We start from the raw sequence: 22,386 nt of genomic DNA, 5'->3' as shown, positions 1-22,386 counted from the left end.
TAAGAAAGAAAATAAAAAAAACGGAAAGCTTAAGCAACACTAACAGATCTCAACTTTTTAAACGTACTACTAGTGGATTCCTCCTTTGCATTACCTGTCTAATTGTTTAACATTGAATTAAAACTAAACTTTTTGCCTTACTTCTTGAAGCTTTAGCTCAGGTGATAATACAGTCTTAAGAGACTTTTTAAGAGTTTAAAAGACTCTAATATCAGAACCATTTTTATCCTTTGTTCTAAAAAAATCCTTACCTTAGATCAAGTTTATAAGGTTTTGTTCATTTTTATTTAATGTTTTTGATGGTGCATTGACATTGTGGCTTTTCAATCCCAAACTCTGAATTATATGAAATTAAAGATCTCGGTCCAGCAATGTCAGCTACAGTTTGGTCCTTTTGTAACCCATATGACTTGCGTAATTCAGGTATGTCAGTGGGCTCAGAGGTCAGGTGCAATTCAGTGTGTATGGCATCATAACTTTTAGATTTTTGCAATAAAAAGCTGTGTCACAAACCATCTTTTTGTTTGATTAGATAAACTAAAAAGGGGAGGCTCAGTGGTTGAGGCATTATGGTTCGGAAGGTCCCAAGTTCAAACCCCACGACCACCAAGTTTGAGAGTGAACGGTTGTTAATGTTTAAAGGATATACCACCAGGTGCATCACATGGGGATGTAATATTAATCTGATGAGGAACATTTAATGAAAAAACCCTTCTGTTTTTTCAGTGAGACACATTAAAAATGTAATAACTTTTAAAATGTGGTAATTTGTGTGTGTGTGTGTGTGTGTGTGTGTGATAACCTCTCGCAGGGTGCGGCCTACTGCAGTGGCACGACCTCTCGGCTGTCTGTATCGTTAATACTTCATTTTGGTCACATGTCCATCATGTAAACATCAGTGTTAATATCAGTGTTAATATCAGTGTAAACATCAGTGTTAATATCAGTGAAAATATCTGTTGACGAGACGATGACGTCATGGATATCAGAGAAACATCGACAAAATCAGCACGCGATACTGTTGACGAAAATAGACGAGACTAAAATGTGGTTTAAAGAAAAATAAAAACTAATCTTTGTCTAATTTCTTTATTTCCGTCCACATTTAATTTCCGTCCCAGTCCGCTGCGATACGGTGTTTTATCCATTACGGCACGAGCGCCGGTGTTTCCCGGGTCACGGGCGCGCGGTGTCTCAGGAGCAGTTTGCGCGCGCAGTGACGGGACATTACAACCTTAGTCATCTTTAACTCTTCATCATCATCATCATCACAGCGGGACTCGGGCCGAAGAGAAGAGACGATGTCAGGGCCCAAAACACACACACACACACACACACTGGGTGCACGGAGAGCGCGCGCGCATTTCATATGTAGTAGTTTGAGCGGTTAGTAATATATGTGTGTGTGTGTCTATGTGTGTGTCAGTGTATATATATGTGTGTGTGTGTGTGTGTGTGCCAGTGTATGTGTGTGTGTGTGTGTGTGTGCCAGTGTATGTGTGTGTGCCAGTGTGTATATATATGTGTATGTGTGTGTGTGTGTGTGTATATATGTGTGTGTGTGTGTATATGTGTGTGTGTGTGTGTATATGTGTGTGTGTGTGCCAGTGTGTATACATATGTGTATGTGTGTGTGTGTGTGTGTATATATGTGTGTGTGTGTGTATATGTGTGTGTGTGTGTGTGTGTGTGTGTGCCAGTGTATATATGTGTGTGTGTATATATGTGTGTGTGTGTGTGTGTGTGTGTGCATGAGTGAAGTTTGATTAAAGCCGTGTATGGAGCCTTAAACATTTTCTTTATATCGAACCGGAGATAAAAATTCGACGTGTCGTAATATCGGAGGGGAAACAGGGGGGGAACAGATAATAATCACCCAGTTTTACAGCCTCTCTGTTGTGATTCTGTTACCACGTGATAAAATTATGTTGTGATGTATTTTATTTAATTTTATAGATAAACCTCATAAAGATTAAAGATTATAGCTGAACACATTATCCTAGAGGTTCTCAAACAGTTTCTGTCGGTTCCCACTTAGGGGGGTGGGCGAATTTTCAAGCCCCACTCGTCAACAAAATGATAACGAAATCAGCCAAGTGTACTATTTATTAAAAAATCAATTTCTAAACCAAAAAGATTAAATAACACCAAGTTCAAAACAGATTAAATACACGTGCAGTTGTTATAACAGGCTTACTTCGTCACTTATCTTTGCATTATAGACCCCATATCTACGGAACCCGGAGGGATTAGCTGCTCAGAAATCGTTTTTAGTTTTCTTGCACTGGAAAATTTTTTATGCAACTTTGAATTTGTGCTTCGCTGTCCACTGATTCAGATTTTACCATGTGATTATCCTGCCGCCTGTATTCTGCTTTCAAAGAAGTTGAGTGGCTTATTAACGTGACTGGGGTGTGTTGTCTCTAAGTGTCTTCTTACTTTGTTTAGTTTCATGCTGTCTGCTGCCAGCGGTTAAAGACACAAAACACACACGGGTCTCTCCTCAACATAGACTTCATCATGTTTTCCTTTCGGTTGGCTTTTTGGTTGATTAGGCTGATAGTGCTGAATCATCTGCTTTTTTGTGGTCCATGTAACAAATGTATTGACGTTATTTCGCTCACTACATACAGTGCGCTACTGACCCGGTTTGTGTCCGCGGTAAAGTTAGTTTGATATTCGCATCTCCGAATTCAATAGCTGCGTAAATAAACCCGTGAATAAGATACCCAGATATATTTCCTCTCTACATTGTCTTTAAGCTCCATCCGCCTTAAATTATACATGTTTAAAAGCATAAACACCATTATTCTCTACGGCACAACGAATGATTTAGGGATCATCGAAAAAAAACCGCACACCAACAAAAAGCGTAGAACGATATTGATCTTCCCTTCTGTTCAGCGCCTGAAGGATCAAAAAGCAACTTTGTTGCCACACTGGAAACTAGAAATGCCAGACTAGTACTGCCTGATAAAATATTAATGTTTAACAAAAATACAGAAACATCAGCATACACACTGGAATAAATGAAATGACATATATAATACCGAATGTTTCCTTATATATTGTTCCTCTGCAATTAACACAACATTAAACCGTTATTGTTGCTCTATGGTTCCACTTTTTGTCTGATGTTATTTTAATGTACTTGTATTAATGATCCATTTCTTTGCATGTGATTGTTTAGTTTCGAGTGTCCGATCTTTATTGTCAATAAAGAAAAGCATGAATTAGAATAGGTACTTTCCTATTATTTTCCACTAATTCCCTCCCGTTCATTGCGCCCCACCTGTCATGTCTGTATTCACCACACTTTGAGAACCACGGCATTAATCTAATAAGTTAGTGAATGATTGTCACCTATAGGAGCTACAACAGGCCAAGTGTGTAAATTTATATTAAACAAAACAAAACAAGAGTTTTAAAACACTGTATTGTCTGTACGACTCCTATTGTTTTGTAGTTTGGAAAACATGGACATGTAGCAGTTGTTGTGATGTTAAAAAGAAATATAATTAGCTAAAAACATCAGATAAAAAGATACATTTTAAAATGTTAAGATAATTATTTTCTTAAAAAAACTTAAAAATGGGGTTTGGCTGGACTAGACTGACTGTAGGGTTAATTAATAATAATCTTATTGCTAAAATGATCAAAAAAATTTACTAAACTTTCTTATTTTTATTAAAAATTTCTAAAACTAGATGAAAATACTTAAAGCCTCCCTTGACTAAAACTTAACTAAATAAAAATAGGATAAGATTAGCTAAATATGATAAAAACTCACAGGGACATTTACCCCGGGACAAAGACAAAGAAGAAAATAGTTGACAAAATTAGCACTAGTAAACAAGAGTTTAAAAAATTGTTTAGTTAGCAAATGAAACAAATCCATGCTAAGCTAAAGCTGCATATTAATGTACTGTAAATAACATAATTTACCCCTGAACTCACATTAATGTACACTTTATTGGTATTTTTTTCTCTTCACAATGAGATTAATTGTGGAAAAAGTTCTTAAATAAATATTATTTATTTATATTTACAAAATGTTTACACCCTTCTGTACATTAGTTATTTGCACTAATCAAACATCTGGTGCTGTATAGTGTGTAAAAGCGCCACCATGCCTCTACAAACTCCCTACATCCTACTGTACATTAGTACTCCTTGCTATTCTGCACTACTTAATATAGTACAGTATAGGTGACACACACCATGGCTGTATACCTTGTACACTCACTTTATGTAGACTTTTATGTACATCTGTATGTACTCAGGATTCCCCATTTTATTGAATCTTTAAAGTTACTAAATGTTTTGTACTCACTGTGTATAACGTTTTATGTTGGTCTGAACTTTGAGATAAACAGCTAGAATAAAATTCCTTGTGTGTGTGTCAACATACTTGGCGAATAAAAGCTGATTCTGATTCTGATAAACCACATTCTCAGGAGCTATAATGAAGTTTTATGGTGGAGCACCAGCTCATGTTTCTGACACAACCAGAGATGAGGAAAGCGTTGGTTCATAAAGCTACATCTACTACAGCCAATAAACAAAGTTCCAAAAATCACAATACACTGAAGGTCTTGTACTCGTATGTTACATTGTGTGAGTTATCGTGCTGTGTCTCCTCTGCATGTTACACATGTTAGATTTATGACTATAATTGCTCCACACATCAGATGTTTTACTGCAGTAAAACAATTGTTACTTTCACTTTACCGCCGCTCCTGGACCAGGTGTAGAAGAGACCACAGCAGGTAGTGTTGGTCAGTTGACTGTATGCTGCCAATGATAAATTAATGCATTTTTTCACAATAAATTTACCTTTTAGGGTTAGTTATAACGATTATGATCATGCTTTAAACTAAGAATACTACAAAATTAAGAACACAATAAATGTTACTGTTTTTCCCTCATACCAAGCCATCATCATCATCATCATCATCCCACACAGTGTCACAGCTTCATGTCTCCTGTGGCTGGTTCGGGTGACAGCTTCCTGTTTGTTCCCACAGTGTCTTTATCTCTGCCGGAAAATCACATTGTCTGTATACAAAAAGCTAAAAAAGCTTTTTTTACCCTAAAGCTCCAATGGTAACTTCTGATAAGGTCTTCTGGGAACTCTGCTCCACCTCCACCCATTGATCCTGCTCATCAGATCTGTCCAAGTATGGACTGAAGCGGTTTGCAGAGACATAAAACTCCCATTTAAATAGAAGCTGAGGTCCAGCAGAAGTAACAGGTTCATTTGGTGGTCAAATATGTACAGTGGTCTGGTCTTGGTATCATTTCCAACATCACCATCATAAATAAACTCCTGCAGTGAGCCAAAATGCAGTCGGAGATCACTGTTAATATTTTACCCAAATAAAAGAATTATGTGACAACATGAATGTGGGGGAGGCAGCGCTGCACCAGAGGAGACTGTGACTGATGCATTAAAGAGAATCGAGATAACTTCTCTTTTGTCTTTCGGCTGTTCCCTTTCAGGGGTTGCCTCATCGAATCATCTGCCTCCATCTAACCCTGTCCTCTATCCTCAAGAGCAAACTTTTGGAGGTTTGAAGCCGCCTAGTGGACAAACACAGTTAATGCCATTTAAAAAAATCTTAACACTAAGCATTCAGACAAACATGAAGTAGAAGAAAAATGGCACGTGCACTTGGTCAGTCAGTTTCAGTGAGTTTGTAATTAATGTTGAGGTAATTAAGGTGCAAATCAAATTCATAAAGGTTATAACAGCACACAGGAGCTGGTTGTATGATTTGGATTCAGGGGCCCCAGATGTACAGGGACGGCCCTAATCATAGGAAATGCGCTTTATCTACTATAAAGTCCACTTTGTTGAGGTTACCAGCTGTTAACTGATGGAGATTTGGGTCTAAATTTGGTTGTGGCCATTTCAGTCCTAAAATTATTCAAGCGATTATCGCCACAGAAAAACTGTCCAACGGTCCAATGCATCCTGACAGTTATGAAGTGGAACCGTCTTCTGTGCTCACACCTTTATTTAAACAGATCACATGGGCAGGATGATATGGGCACAGAGGAGGGCAGAGAGGGTGCCACTGTGTCACAACAGACCTGAAGCTCAAAGCAACGTTTCCATCATCATAAGAACCCGAAGCCATGAAGAACTCAGGCTGGTGTGAAAGGTCAGGGTGTTGCTGTGCAGTATTAGGGTGGTGTTCCTAATAAAGTGACCAGGTGGTGTAGTGTGCTGGTGTCTGTGGTTTAAACACCTAGGATAATGTCTGATGTTCAGTAGGTCAGTCCAACACTTTAACTCTGTCATTATAAAACAGTAATATGCTGAGAGATAACATAAATCTAAACATGTTTCAATACCACAAAGTAAACTATAATTAATATATAAACTGCTGTAGCTCTTATTTTTGTTCACTAAAACCTGCGATCATTTGTATATAAGAGACATCCGTCCCTGTGACTGGTTTCTGTGGACACAAATTAATTAACAAAAATAAACTGTAATCCTTCTGAAACACATGATAAAAGTTCTCCAGCTTTCTACATTTTAATAAAAATAGATTGTTATATGTTTAGTGTAAAAGGTCAGTACTCATTATTATACTCTAAACATTATAAAGATAGAAAAATCAACAAGTAAAAGCGTCACACACTGATCTGAAAGAGGAACGATAAATATGATGTATGAGTATGATGAACTGATGTGTTTGTGTGTATAAGATCACATCAGGAACAAGACACGTCTCACACACACACACATTACTGTAAGAATTAGTATAAATGACTTTGTAGATATTTTAGATAATGGCTAGCATTTCGCTAAAACACACACACACACACACACACACACACACACACACAGTTAACAGTAAACCTCTTTCAGGGGTCAATAACTGCAGGTGGATTTCCAGAAAATCACTTCACCTCACAGAACGTACGGGTTGTGTAGCGCGGCCCATTTAAGGTGGTGTGATGATATCGGGTCGGGTCGGGTCGAATCGAGTCATCTCATATAGAAATCCAAGATGGCTGCCGCACACACTTACAGGATCACAGTTCCATAAATATCCTGATTTTATATAATAATTTTTTGATTTTGTTTAATTATAAACAAACTTGGCAAAAAATTCACTCGTATCACATGACACTGTGCTGCCTGGCAGGGTGTGAATAGTTTAGAGCACCACCTGCAGGATCATAAAGGAACTGCAACATTTTACCACCTCAAATACAAACAAAAAAATGATCTTAAATAAGGATCTTAAAACAATAATCTTAAAATATGAAGCCCTGCCCCCGGAGGATGTGACAACAAAAATGTGTGTGTGTAGGACGTAATAATAAAGATGTCTGCTCCGACTGAGACGCTGCTGTCCCCCCGCCCTGATCAGTGTTGATGAATTCACATTCTGATCTCGTCCTCGTCCTCGTCCATGAACAGGAAGTCGCTGTCGTTGATGTTCACGCTGTATGTAGGGCTACGAGTCTCACTCTCACGTCCCTTTGGTGTTTTCTCCTCCTTTACTCCAGGGCTGGATGTAAACACACTGATGGGTAGGCGTGGCTTCGCCCCTCTCTGCTCCTCTGTGAGTCCCCGCTCCGTCTGGTCCATGACCCCGAGGACGTCTCCGAGCATGGAGGGCCCGAGGTCGATGTGGAAGGACAGCATGGACTCGGCATGTTTCATTCCTCCACCAGAGGGCGGTGTGAACACCGGCAGGTCACAGGGCTCCCCAAAGCGCCGCTCCTCCATCTCTAAGCTCCGCCCATCCATCACTTCTGTTTTTTCGTTCGTTTCTGTGAAATTTAAGGAGCTGCTTTTAGGAATGCTGCGCGTTACGTTTCGATCTTCACTTGCGTAAGGAAGCGAGAGCGCGCTGTTAGCCGGCAGAATGTAGCTCATAGCGCTAGAGTTCCTCTCAGACTGCGAGCGTCTGCTGCCCCTGGACCTGCGGGGCAGAAACCCGTTCTTATGCCCCTGACTGGCGGATTCACATGGCGTGCTGAGGAACGACGTGTCCCCGAAGGCGTCCCCGCCGCGCCCGATGTGCATCGTGTGCCGGAAATCAGTGAGCGGTGCGCTAATCATCTCCACCGTCAGGTCGGAACGGGAGCGCCGCTTCGACCCGGACGAGCCCGAAACCAACCGCTTCAGGATCGGCATGGCAACGACCCGACACTGTGCGACACGCCCACCTTCTTTACTGAGTTCAGTTAGAACGTGACTTCCTGTTAAATGGGATCAGCACTCTGTGTACAATGCTCAGAGCCAACAACCTTCAGGAAGTGATGTCACAAAACACAGCTGTCCGTTTTTTAAACATCTGGTACGATTTTCACAAAAAAGGTTTAAATGATCCTGTAGGTGTAAAAGGTATGGTCCAAAACATCCAGGAGGGGATGTCCTACAGCTCCACTACAGGACCTGAGGGAGGACAGGCAGAGTGAGACATGACCATCATTAAGTACAGATAAGATAGAAAGGGGAAAAAGGGAGTCAGACACAGGCAGAGAGACAGACAGAGAGAGAGAGAGAAAGGGAGACAGAGAGAGAGACAGAGGAGAGAAAGGGAGACAGAGAGAGAGGGAGAGACAGACAAAGAGACAGGGAGAGACAGAGAGACAGACAGAGAGAGAGAGGGAGACAGAGAGACAGACAGACAGAGAGAGAGGGAGAGACAGAGAGACACACAGACAGAGAGAGAGGGAGACAGAGAGACAGGGAGAGACACACAGAGAGAGAGGGAGAGACAGAAAAAGACAGAGAGACAGGGAGAGAGTCCTTGCTTTGACCAGAACAGAAAAGAAAGCAAAAAAGAAAAAAGAAAACACAATAAAAGAAAAGATTTAAATGTAAATGTATAAAAGTATAAACAGAATGAGGAACTGAATCTAACAACTGAGAGAAAGGGGGAGGGGCTGAGGGTTACTAAACCACGCCCACATTAACATACAGACCAATCAGAGACTCTTTCTCATGCTCCTGATTAAATCATGTGACGGTTAACATGGACACAGTCTAAACAGACTCAGTGTGTGTGTGTGTGTGAGTGTGTGTGTGTGTGAGTGTGTGTGTGCAGTCACAGGATGAAACATTCACACAATAACAAAGAGCCAGTGAGGAATGAATAGAACCTGTTTATAAAGGCTGAGTAACTGCACACACACTCCATTCAGGACAGGAGAGTGTGTGTGTGTGTGTGTGAGTGTGTGTGTGTGTGTGAGTGTGTTCGAGAGAGGGAGGAATAAATAAAGAGTGTACACTATGGCTGAGTAAGCGCACACACACACACACTCCATTTATAAAAAAAGTGTGTGTATGAGTGAAGGCAGGAGAGAAGTTAAGGCCACACACTTCACGTGTGTGTGTGTGTGTGTGTCAGTACCAGGATCATCCACTCACACACTCTCTCCGTTTATCATTATGGCATTACGGAGTTTTTTTGTGATACAAACTTATACACACACACACACTTCCTTTTCTCTGTGCTATTATTAAGTAACACCGTGTGTGTGTGTGCGTGTGTGTGTGTGTGTGTACACTCTGGACCACACAGCTAGAAACCGCAGTGATTACACATACCACGCGTTTGGATGGAAACACCCAGTAATACTCGCGGGTACGAGTGTGTGCACACACACACACACACACACGCACACACACACACGCACACACACACAGCTTTACATGATCTGGGACGTGTGTGACCTAGCGTCCACCTAGCGTACTACTCTAGCGAGTTAATGAGTTAACGAGGCAGGGGGCGGAGCTCTCGACCTGGTTCACTTTAGGTTTTGCTCTCAGTGTGACTCAGTCCTCCACTTCCACATCCTCCAGTGTGTGTGTGTGAGAGCCGCAGGGCCGAGACATTACAGCGGGGTAGACACGAGTGCTCCGTCTCCTCTGGTCATGTGTTGGGTCACACCCTGTAGAGTGTGTGTGTGTGTGTGTGTGTGCAGTCAACATCATCTTGTCGCGTAGATAATCCACATTCTTTGCTCTGAAAACTGTGTGTGTCTATAAAACGATGAGAGCTGGAGGAGCGTTGGACGTCCTGATGTTCCCCGCAGAGGGACAGAGGCAGAGACGCTGACGTGAACAGAACCCCTGCTGAGCCCGAGTGTGTAGCAGCAGAGTGCCACCATCACCCCATGTCGAGATTAAATGATTGATAAACTCTAGAAAAATCCTCGAGAGTGTGTGTGTGTGTGTGTGTGTGTGTGTGCGCATCACCTATAATACTTTCTTTTGTGATTAATTTAAAGTCCAGCTCCATGTCAGGATTCAATTCCAGTTTGCAGCACTACTGTTTATCCATTCAAATAAATAAATAAAAACCTCTGTGCTAATTTTATTCAAAATACAATTCATTAAGAATTACGATTTTATAAATATCCTGATTTAACTTTTGGAATTTTAGGACCTTGAATCTGAAAAATTAAAATTTAAACTTAAATAAAAAATTAAAAGTTTTATACCTTAGTTTTATTCCACAGCTTCACAACTGAATTAATATCAGTAATAATTATGTTTCTTATAACATTAGTTTTCTCACTTAAAACCGAGCGCAGCATTTAAACACCACAAACTAACTTTAAATACAAGAGTTTAACATTTAACTTCACATTAAATGAAACACAAAGTTACATTGTTACTGAGCAGCGTGTGACTCGGTTACATCATCCGCTAGAATTATTATTAAATAAAACAAATTTAATCCAGAAAAAATAGTCCAGAGAGAGCGTGGTGCAGTTGTGTAGTGGTTAGAACTGTCGCTTTACACCTCCAGGGTCTGAGTTCAATTCCCATGGAGTTTGCGTGTTCTCCCCGTGCTTGGTGGGTTTCCTTCGGGTACTCCAGTTTCTTCCCACAGTCCAAAGACATGCGGGTTAAGCTAGTTGGCATTCCCCAATAGCCGGTAGTGTGTATGTGTGTGTGCCCTGCGGTGGGTTGGCACCCTGTCCAGGATGTGCCCAAGTCTCCTGGGATAGGCTCCGCCCCCCACGACCCTAAATGCAGGATAAAGCGGTACAGAAGATGAGTGAGTGATTGGAGTGACTGGTGTGGAATTAGGGTTGTGAGAGATGAGGGATGTAAATCCAGCACAGATCAGCCGCTGCACCTTCACCCCTCACGGCCCCCCCGAGACCCCCGACCTGAGGAGCACACACACACACACACACACTCACTCCACCTCAGACAGGTGTGGTGTGTACGGCGTCTGTACAGGTGTGTAAGAGATATAGACCCGTAACGCTGTTCATGTTTCTGGTATTTGTGTCAACCAGCAGATAAGAATCTCTCTCTCTCTCTCACACACACACACACACAGCTGGAATGTTGAGGACTACATCACTCTGACAGTGAGATAAACCGGTTCATCATTTCAACACACAAAGTATTTTACATCACCCCTCCCCCCACCCCAAGGGTCCAAACACACACACACACACACACACACCAAGACCTCGTTATCATTACTCTGTCTCTCTCTCTCTCACACACACACACACACACACACACACCTCAAATACAATAATTAATCTCACAGTGTCTTTACTGAGAACACAGGAGCTCCTGTAATGAGGTGTGTGTGTGAGTGTGTGTGTGTGTGTGAGGAAGGTGATGTCAAAAACATACAGTGTGTGTGTGTGTGTGTGTGTCACTCATCTCTACATACCTACACTTACAGTCTAATATATCATTAACATCACACACACACACACACACTCACACACTCAGTCAGTCTTACCGTGTGATTAGTGGAGCTCTCTCTCTCTCTCTCTCTCTCCCTCAGTGTGTGTGTGTGTGTGTGTGTGTGTAAACACTCCGGTCTCTGAGGTTAATCCCAACTAAAAACTTTTTTTAAAGAAAACAAATAAAACATCAGGTTTAAAAGTGTGTGTGTGTGTGTGTGTAAACACACTCCTCTACTCTCCGCGGTGTGTGTGTGTGTGCGCGCGCGCGCTTGTCGGGATTTACTGTACGATGCCGTCAACGCTTGACTCCACACTGCGCATGCGCGTTCTTTTTGAACGAATCTTTAACGTGACTCAGATGAACGAGTCGTCTCGAAGAGTGATTCGTTTATTTTCTATTGGGTGCGCATGCGCAACGCATCGCAAAAGCTCCGTATGTTATGTAATTCAATTCAATTTTATTTATATAGCGCTTTTAACAATGGTCATTTTCTCAAATCAGCTTCACAAAAATAAAAGAAATTCATTTAAAAAAATTAAATAATAATAATAATAATAATAATAATAATAAAATTGTGTATGTGTGAGAAAATGTGTCTAGATAATAACGAGATGAATGAATGATGAATGAAATGTCTCTGATGAAGAAGCCAAGGGTGACGGCGACGGTGGCAAGGAAAAACTCCCTGAGATGGTAATAGGAAGAAACCTTGAGAGGAACCAGACACAATCAGGGAACCCATCCTCATCTGGGTGATAACAGATAGAAATAACATCATGTGTGTTGTGCAGGTGAAAGTTCAATATAACAGAAGTTATTTAAATTAACATGAAGTCTAGTTCAGCACAGGGAGTCAGTAGGTGCAGAGGGCAGATGGGGTCTGGATCACTGGGAGCACAGGAGCAGGATGTGTAGCTCCAACCATCATAAAGCAGAATCCAGCTGGAGCTGGTCCTTCTCTGGATGCCTCAGGATGGGTAGAAAAATACAGAACATATGGAGAGAATTAGCGTACTTGCCATTCAGAATAGATGTACTGGAGTATGAGGTTATGGGATGAGTTACGCGTATGCCAGATTAAAGAGATCTACTGAGTCTACTTTTAAACTGGGAAACTGTGTCTGAGCCCCGAACACTGTCTGGAAGGCTATTCCAAAGCTTTGGAGCTAAATATGAAAATGCCCTGCCCCCTTTTGTAGATTTTGAGATTCTGGGAATTACAAGAAGTCCAGAGTTTTGTGATCTTAAGGAACGTGGTGGATTATAGCGTATCAGAAGACTGGTTAGGTATGTGGGAGCTAAACCATTTAAAGCCTTGTATGTAAGTAATACTATTTTGTAATTAATTCTAAACTGAACAGGTAGCCAGTGCAGGGATGATAATATTGGGGTTATATGATCATATTTTCTGGATCTGGTGAGAATCCTGGCGGCTGCATTTTGGACTAACTGTAGCTTGTTTATTGAGGATGCAGGACAACCACCTAGTAATGCATTACAATAGTCCAGTCTGGAGGTCATGAATGCATGAACTAGCTTTTCTGCATCAGATACGGATAAGATGCTCCTAAGTTTGGCGATATTTCTTAGATGGAAAAAGGCTGGTTTTGTGATATTGGAAATATGATTTTCAAAGAACAAGTTACTGTCTAATATCACGCCCAGGTCTTTTACTGTTGAGCTGGTAGTAACAGTACATCCTTCTAAACGCAGGCTGAATTGTGAAAGCTGTTGTGTGCTGGTTTTTGGGCTGATGAGTAATATCTCTGTCTTATCTGAGTTTAGTAAAAGAAAGTTATCAGTCATCCAATCTTTTATGTCCTGGACACACTCAGTTAGTCTAGACAACTTAGGTATTTCGTCTGGTTTTGATGAGATATATAATTGTCTATCATCAGCATAACAATGGAAACTAATCCCATGCCTTCTAATGATGTTTCCCAAGGGAAGCATGTATATTGAGAACAGTAGAAGTCCTAAAACTGACCCTTGTGGGACACCATATTTCACTGGCATTACACCAGACGGTTCTCCATTTAGATCTACAAAGTGGTATCGATCAGACAGGTATGATCTAAACCATTTTAATGCCTGTCCCTGAATACCTATATGATTTTGTAGGCGATCTATGAGAATATTATGATCTATAGTGTCGAATGCAGCACTAAGATCAAGTAAGACTAGTATTGAGATGCAGCCTTGGTCCGAAGCTAAAAACAAGTCGTTTGCAATCTTAACTAGTGCAGTTTCTGTACTATGATGGGGCCTGAAACCTGACTGAAATTCTTCAAGGATGTTGTTTTCCTGTAAGAATGTGCATATTTGAGCTGATACTACTTTTTCTAATATTTTTGATATAAACGAAAGGTTTGAAATCGGTCTATAGTTTGTTATTTCATTCGTAAAGGAAACAGAAATGAACGATTCTCAGCAATGAGTCAAGTCTCGAGTCGTTCGTTCTTTTGTCACGTGACTCCCATAGACGCTATGCGGTGCGATAGATTCAAAAGAACGAACGACTCCGACTGAAGATATGATGGTGAGTTACTCATTCTGTTTATTATAATATGTCCTTAGCTGCATTGTAATATTTTCACAACTGGAACTATAGACTACATGAGTGTATGTAGACGTGTTGGGGGTCTTTTTATTATTAAGAACGCAAAATTTTAATTTATTTCTGATTAAAAGAACGAAATGACTCAGAAAAAGATTCGTTCATTTTGATGAACTAGATTCAAAGAACCGAGTCACTAAAATGATTCGAACTTCCCATCACTAAGTCATTTTAAAGGCTGAAGTTTTGCGCATGCGCATTTCTGAGCCGTATTGTCTCGGATGCCCGCTCTGTACCCCGCACGCGCTGAAAGGAAACCCCCCCAACACACACACACACAAACACTTACACACACACACACAAACACTCACACACACACAGACCAGCCCTCCTGTTAAATTAATGACTTTGTGAGTACAGATTATTAGTGATGGTGAAATAAAGTGATGGTGATAAATGTAGAGTATATTAGGAAGTGTTTCGGCTTGGTGGCGCTGTTGCCTCACAGCTCCAGGGGTCTGGGTTTAATCCTGAGCCAGGTCTAAACATCTGCTCATCATCTTCCATGTCCAAGTGGTTTTAGGAATCTTTCCTTATCAGAAAAAAAACTATGGAAACAAAATAGTCTCATTAATAATTTACACAAAAGACACGATGCTCACGTGCGTATCCCAATTCACGTGCACGAAACAAACATTCACAAAAAAACAACTCACGTGCACAAAATAAATTTATAATATACGTTTCACAAATGCAAAACACAATTCACAGATGTACAACTGTGTTAAAATTTTTAATGTTTACAATTCACGAGTGTATCGTAGACTGTGAATGTAATAATCGTCTTTGTGTGTGAAAATCCCTGGATGTGTGTGTGTGTGTGTGTTTGAGACTTGTAAAGTCAATTTGTAAATCATAAACCTATTAATTTATGTTCTAATATAATATTGGATAGAGGTTACATTTCTGATTTCTATAGCAAAAAAGTTATTGAATTTTGTTGATTTAATTGTCATTTTTTTCCAACTCATAATAGACTGAACCAAAGTGCATTCATTTTTCAAATTCAAATTCAAATTCAAATTTTATTTGTCACATACACAAACATACACAGTACGAAATGTAGTGAAATGCATTTTACTACTGCCATTGACCCTAGAAGAGAATTAAAGTTTACAAATAAGAAATAAATATGAATAAAGAGATACGATAGAAATTAAATAAAAAAATTAAATTAAACTAGGAAAAATAGAACTAAAAATAAAAATAGAAATATGATGTGCAAAAATAGAAATCTACTGTACAAATTGAAATATACTGTGCTGTGTGTGCAAATATGCATAGAAGAAAGTGACTTTGTGCAGAGGTTATTAAAGAGTCTTTGCGCACTGGTCCAGGATGTAAACGTAAAACTGTAAAATGTAGTGTAGTTGTGAAGGAAGGTGTGCAAAGTTATTAAAGTGTCATTGTGCAATGGTCCAGGATGAAAAACGTACGACATGTAGTGTATATATGAAGGAAGGTGAGCATGTAATTGTCCATAGCGTTCATGGATGTGTGAAGATTGATAGATTTTGATCAATTATGAAAAAAATGAAAAGATTGTTAGTTCTGCATAGTGGTGTGGTTGTGGTTGAGAGACCTTATCGCCTGCGGGAAGAAGCTCCTCCTCAGTCTCTCTGTGTTGGCCTTCAAGGAGCGGAATCGCTTCCCAGACCGCAACAGAGTAAACAGTCCGTTATTGGGGTGGCTGAGGTCCTTCACGATCTTCCTGGCCTTGGTCAAGCACCGCTTGCTGTAAATCGATTGCAGGTCAGGGAGCTCGATGCGGATGATGCGCTCAGCTGATCGCACCACCCTCTGTAGAGCTCGTCTGTCCTGCATGGTGCTGTTCCCGAACCAGGTCGTGATATTTCCCGTCAGGATGCTCTCTATGGTGCAGGAGTAGAAATTCCTGAGCACCTTGGAGGGCAGTCTAAAGTCTCTCAAGCGTCTGAGGTGGTAGAGACGCTGCCGGGCCTTTTTTACCACGCTGTTGATGTGACAGGACCATGCCAGGTCCTGCGTGATGTGAACACCGAGGTATCTGAAGCTGTCCACTCTCTCCACTGGGCTCCTGTTGATGACTGGGGTCTGGTAGTTCCTCACCTGCTTTGTACTAAAGTCCACTATCAGCTCCTTTGTCTTACTGACGTTCAGGAGGAGATTGTTTCTCTGGCACCAGTTCTCCAGATTTCCAACCTCCTCCAGGTAGGCCGTCTCATCGTTGTTCGTGATCAGGCCCACCACAACAGTGTCGTCAGCGAACTTGATGATGGTGGTGGAGCTGGTAGTGGCCACGCAGTCGTGGGTGTACAGAGAGTACAGCAGGGGGCTCAGAACACAACCCTGGGGGGCTCCAGTGCTGAGAGTGAGGGAGGCTGAGACATGTCCGCCCATTCTTACTGCCTGTGGTCTGCCAGTCAGAAAATTGGAGATCCACTGACACAAGGATGAGCTGAGTCCCAGGTGCTCCAGCTTGGTGGTAAGTGTGGAGGGAATTATGGTATTAAATGCAGAACTGTAGTCGATGAAGAGCATTTTCACATAATTCCCCCTCCGAGTGTCCAGGTGAGTGAGAGATGTATGGAGGAGATGAGAGATTGCATCGTCCGTGGAACGGTTTGGACGATAAGCGAACTGTAGTGGGTCTAGTGTGTCTGGTAGTGAAGAGATGATGAAGTCTCTGACCAGGCGTTCAAAGCACTTCATCACTACTGAAGTGAGGGCTACAGGGCGATAATCATTGAGGGAAGCAGGATGAGGTTTTTTGGGGACAGGAACAATAATGGACTCTTTAAAGCATGTGGGGATCACCGATTGAGATAAAGAGATGTTGAATATCTCAGTGAACACAGGTGCTAGCTGGTCTGCGCAGGCTCTGAGAATGCGGCCTGAGATGCCGTCTGGTCCTGCTGCTTTCCTGGTGTTCACTCTCTTGAAGGCTCTCCTCACGTCATGCTCGGTGATGATGAACGCGCTTCCGGTGCTGGCAGTGACTTCCTGTCTGCAGCCGTTAGCGCCGCTAGCATTAGCATCGCTAGCGTCCTTAGCTGCAGCCTCGAAGCGAGCATAGAAAGTGTTCAGCTCGTCTGCCAGAGACACGTCTGCGTTTATCATACCGGATGTTGGTGCTTTATAATCCATTATTGTTCTTAATCCCTGCCACAGGCTCCTAGAGTCACTCTGTTGGAGCTGTGACTCTAGTTTTCTCCCGTAGCGCTGCTTCGCCTCTTTCACCGCCTTCCGGACGCTGTATGACGCAGCCTTGTACGGTTCCATGTCCCCCGACGCGAGTCCCGTGTTGTAGGCAGCGGTGCGAGATCTCAGAGCGTCGCGGATGGTTTTATCCACCCACGGCTTCTGGTTGGGAAACGTTTTAATAGTCTTTTTTTCTACGGTATCGTCCGCTAATTTCCCGATGAATCCCACAACCGCTTCCGTAAACACGCTGACGTCACCATCGGGGCTGTTTCTGAACATGTCCCAGTCTGTGTCATCGAGTGCGTCCTGTAACGCGGCCACCGATTGGTCCGTCCAGCACGCGACCTCCCTCTGAACCGGAACTTCCTGTTTTAGCCTTTGTTTGTATTTTGGCATGAGGAAGATGGCGGCATGGTCGGATTTACCAAACGGTGGACAAGATTGTGCCTTGTAGCCGTCCTTGACTGTTGTATAGCAGTGGTCCAGTGTCCTTTCGCCCCTGGTGGGGCAGCTGATGTGCTGATAAAAGTTCGGCGCTGCGCGTTTGAGGTTGGCACTATTAAAATCCCCCGCCACAATAAGCGCAGCGTCCCGGTGTTGTGTTTGTTGTTGTGTGAGTGCCTCATGCAGCTCGCATAAGGCAGTGTCCGTGTCCGCTTGTGGTGGAATATAAACGGCGCTGATTATGACCGATGTAAACTCCCGAGGAAGGTAAAAAGGACGACACATGATGGACAGTAGTTCCAGGTTGGGTGTGCAGGAGCGTGTAAGAGGAACAACGCTCGCGCTGTTGCACCAGCTGCTGTTCACCATTAAACACACGCCGCCTCCTCTTGACTTCCCCGAGTCCCGCGTCCTGTCCATGCGGTGAACCGAGAAGAACTCGGCCGGCTGGATGGCGTGGTCTGGCACCGCTGGGTTCAGCCATGTCTCGGTGAAGCAGAGGAGATTGCAGTCCCGAATGTCTCTCTGGAACTTTATCCTGGCCCTGAGGTCATCGAGCTTGTTTTCCAGTGACTGGACGTTGGCGAGCAGGATGCTAGGCAGAGGTGTGCGGTGTGCACGGGCTCTCAGCCTGTTCCTCACGCCGGCTCGTTTCCCTCGGGGCCGCCGCTTCGCGTCGCGTCCTTTGTTGTCCCTCAGGATCTCACTCGGCCAGCTCGGATCCGGAGTTAAAAACGTCGAATTGTGAGTACATTGTATACCAATAGAAACAAGAGTGTCTCTATCATAACTAATGTACCCCATGGTGGTAATTTCGCCGGTTTTAAAACGCTGTAAACTAACTTAAAGAACAAAAACAAAGAAAAGGTGGTCGGAGCAGTCGTGACGGCAGCCGACCTCACCGGCGCCATCTTGGATGATTTTTATACATATCTTTATAATTATTATTATCATTATTTTAATAATAAAAACACCCCAACTCTCATTTAACAAATTATCTGTTTTATTGCCACAAGAATTGTCTGTACATTAAAATAATTATTAATCAAATAAACAAACAAATAAATAAACAAATAATCCATACTGTAGCCTAACAAACGGTTGGGTCTTGGTTATTATAAAGATTATAAAGATAGGCTAAAAACAAATCCTAGCCGGCCGGCTCTTCGTCCATCATCTTATCCAACGTCTGCTCCCTAGACAATAAACTGGACTACATCCGACTCCAGCAGGCTACACAGCGTGAGGTTAGAGACTGCTGTGTCTTTGTTTTCACGGAGACATGGCTCAGCGACAGAGTACCGGACGCCGCTGTTCAGCTAGACGGGCTAGCCTCGTTTCGCGCCGACAGAAATGCAGCTCTATGCGGTAAAACTCGCGGTGGCGGCTTGTGTGTTACATCAACACGAAATGGTGCACGAACTATGTGCTAGTTTCTAGTTATTGCAGAATCGCTAGTGGAGTTTGTGACTGTTAGATGCAGACCTTTTTATTTGCCACGGGAATTCACCACTGTTTTCATTATCGGAGTGTACATTCCACCTAGCGCTAATGTTAAGGAAGCGCTATGGGAACTGTATACAAAGATCAGTGAACTGCAAAATACACAGCCGGATGGAGATTTCAACCATGCGAATCTCAAGTCAGTGCTTCCTAGATTCCATCAATATGTGGACTTTGCAACGAGAGGGGATAACACACTGGATCTTGTTTACATAAACATCCCCGGCCCATATCGGGCAGAGCCCCGCCCCCACCTCGGCTACTCAGACCACATCTCTGTTATGCTAATTCCAGCATACAGACCACTCGTCAGGCGTTCCAAACTGGTTCTGACGCAGGTGAAAACCTGGCCAGCAGGAGCCATCTCTGCTCTTCAGGACTGTTTCGAGAACACTGACTGGAACATGTTTAGGGAGGCTGCAACTTACGGCGACTTCACTGACTTGGAGGAGTACACGTCATCAGTGACCAGCTACATCAACAAGTGCACCGATGACATCACTGTCTCCAAGAGCATCATCTCACAACCCAACCAGAAACCGTGGATTACTGCGGAAGTGCTTGCACTTATGAGGACCCGAGACTCTGCCTTCAGAGCGGGAGACAAGGTGGCCCTTAGAAGAGCAAAGGCCAAACTTTCTCGGGCCATTAGAGAGGCGAAGCACGGACACGCTCAGAGAATCCACAACCACTTCAAAGACAGCAGGTTCACACGACGCATGTGGCAGGGCTTACAAGCCATCACTCACTACAGGACAACATCACCTGCCTGTGACGGTGACGGCCCCCTTCCAGATGCGCTGAACAACTTCTACACTCATTGCGACAGGCAGAACGACGTGGCGGCGAGGAAGACCACCCCTCCCCTGAACGACCAGGTGCTGTGTCTCACTACAGCTGATGGAAGGAAAACTCTTCGCAGAGTCAACCCACGTAAAGCTGCTGGACCAGACAACATCCCAGGCAAAATGCTCAAAGAATGTGCGGAACAGCTGGCAGATGTTCTCACCAACATCCTTAACATCTCTCTGAGCAGCGCCATCGTTCCCACGTGCTTCAAGGCCACCAACATCGTCCCCGTGCCCAAGAAGTCTACTGTGTCCTGTCCCGTTGCACTTACACCCACCATCATGAAGTGCCTCGAACGGCTCGTCATGAGACACATCAAGACCCTGCTGCCTCCCTCACTGAACCCACTGCAATTTGCGTACCGCCCTAACCACTCAACGGACGACGCCATCTCCACTACACTTTAATTCAATTCAATTTATTTGTGAAGCGCTTTTAGCAATTTTCATTGCTGCAAAGCAGCTTTACACAATCAACACTCCATCGTGCCCTCACACCTACTTGGACAAGAAGGACACATACGTTCGAATGCTGTACATAGATTTCTGCTCAGCATTCAACACTATCATCCCTCAACAACTGATCGGGAAGCTGAGCCTGTTGGGCCTGAACACCTCCCTTTGCAACTGGATCCTGGACTTTCTGACCGGTAGGCCTCAGTCAGTACGGATCGGGAACTGCACCTCCAGCACCACCACACTGAGCACTGGGGCCCCACAAGGCTGCTCAGTGCCCTGCTGTTTACACTGCTGACTCACGACTGTGTAGCAACACACAGTTCGAACCACATCATTAAGTTAGCTGATGACAGGACCATAGTGGGTATCATTAGCAAGAACAACGAGTCAGCGTACAGAAAGGAAATGCAGAGGCTAACGGACTGGTGTAACGACAACAACCTGTCTCTGAATGTTGACAAGACAGAGGGAGTGGTTGTTGACTTTAGGAGGACACGAGGCGACCATTCTTCACTGAGCATCAACGGCTCCTCTGTCGAGATCGTCAAAAACACCAAATTCCTGGGCGTTCACCTGGAGAAGGACCTTAGCTGGTCTGTCAACACCAGCTTCCTGCACAAGAAAGCCCAACAGCGTCTCTTCTTTCTGAGAAGACTGAGGAAGGCCCAACTTCCACCACCGATCCTGACGACCTTCTATAGAGGAACTATCGAGAGCATCCTGAGCGGCTGCATCTGGTTTGGGAATTGTGCCATATCGGACCGCAAAACCCTACAGCGGATAGTGAGGACAGCGGAGAAGATCATCGCGGTCTCTCTCCCCTCTATTGAAGACATCTACACCACACGCTGCATCCGCAAAGCCACCAGCATTGTGGCTGATCGGACACACCCCTCTCACACACACTTCACACTCCTGCCATCTGAAAAAAGGTACCGAAGCATTTGGGCACACACATCCAGACTAGGGCTGCACGATTTGGGAAAAATGTTATATTGCGATTATTAAGGTCAAAATTGCGATTTACGATTGCGATATGATAAACAAGTGGTATGACTCAACTTGCTTGTTATCAAGGAAAATCCACCCACATTACTAATAATGCAGAAATTTAAATTTCTCAACTGAGATATAGTGTACAGTGCAATCTAGCAACTATGAACAAATGAACAATGTTTTCTAATTAAAACGAAATTGTACAAATTTAAATAACAGTAACATCTTTACATCATTGAATTAAATTACATTAAATTAGCTTTTAAATAAAATTAAAAAGTAAAAAGTACAGATAAATAAAACAAATACCCATTAAAAATTTTTTTTCTTACATTTTGTCCCAAAACAGGGACATTTAAGGAGGATGTAACATACTTTATTGGTATTCTTATTAAATCACTCACCATTTTTAATCTAATGTTGAAGAAGAGATTAAAGTAAAGAAAAGTGTCCTTTAAACATATTAATTTAAGAGTCATACACTCTCATACATTGTATTTCCATTTATTCTTAAATAAATCTGGTAATAGCTGTCCTCTCTAACATACAGTTAAGTAGCTTTAAATATGAAAAGATTAAATTAATTTAACTCACCGATGGCCAAATAAAGTCTATGCCCGAAGCACTGTAACCTA

The 22,386-nt window shown here is 42.8% G+C and overlaps 1 protein-coding gene across 1 annotated transcript; it reads right to left on the bottom strand.

Annotated features, from left to right (window-relative positions):
* Positions 1 to 6,528: 6,528 nt before the first annotated feature.
* On the bottom strand, positions 6,529 to 11,960 carry LOC128540915 (cdc42 effector protein 4-like). The gene is made up of 2 exons (XM_053510910.1): positions 11,754 to 11,960; positions 6,529 to 8,425 (listed from the first exon to the last, which is right to left on the bottom strand). Exon 2 carries the CDS (start codon positions 8,162 to 8,164, stop codon positions 7,403 to 7,405), a length of 762 nt encoding a protein of 253 aa, XP_053366885.1. The 5' UTR covers positions 8,165 to 8,425; positions 11,754 to 11,960; the 3' UTR covers positions 6,529 to 7,402.
* Positions 11,961 to 22,386: the final 10,426 nt, after the last annotated feature.

This window comes from Clarias gariepinus, chromosome 14 (genome assembly GCF_024256425.1).
Source record: "Clarias gariepinus isolate MV-2021 ecotype Netherlands chromosome 14, CGAR_prim_01v2, whole genome shotgun sequence".
Lineage (NCBI taxonomy): Eukaryota > Metazoa > Chordata > Actinopteri > Siluriformes > Clariidae > Clarias > Clarias gariepinus.
Note: the sequence above shows the minus strand (reverse complement) of the source record. Positions and strands in the feature narration are given on the sequence as shown.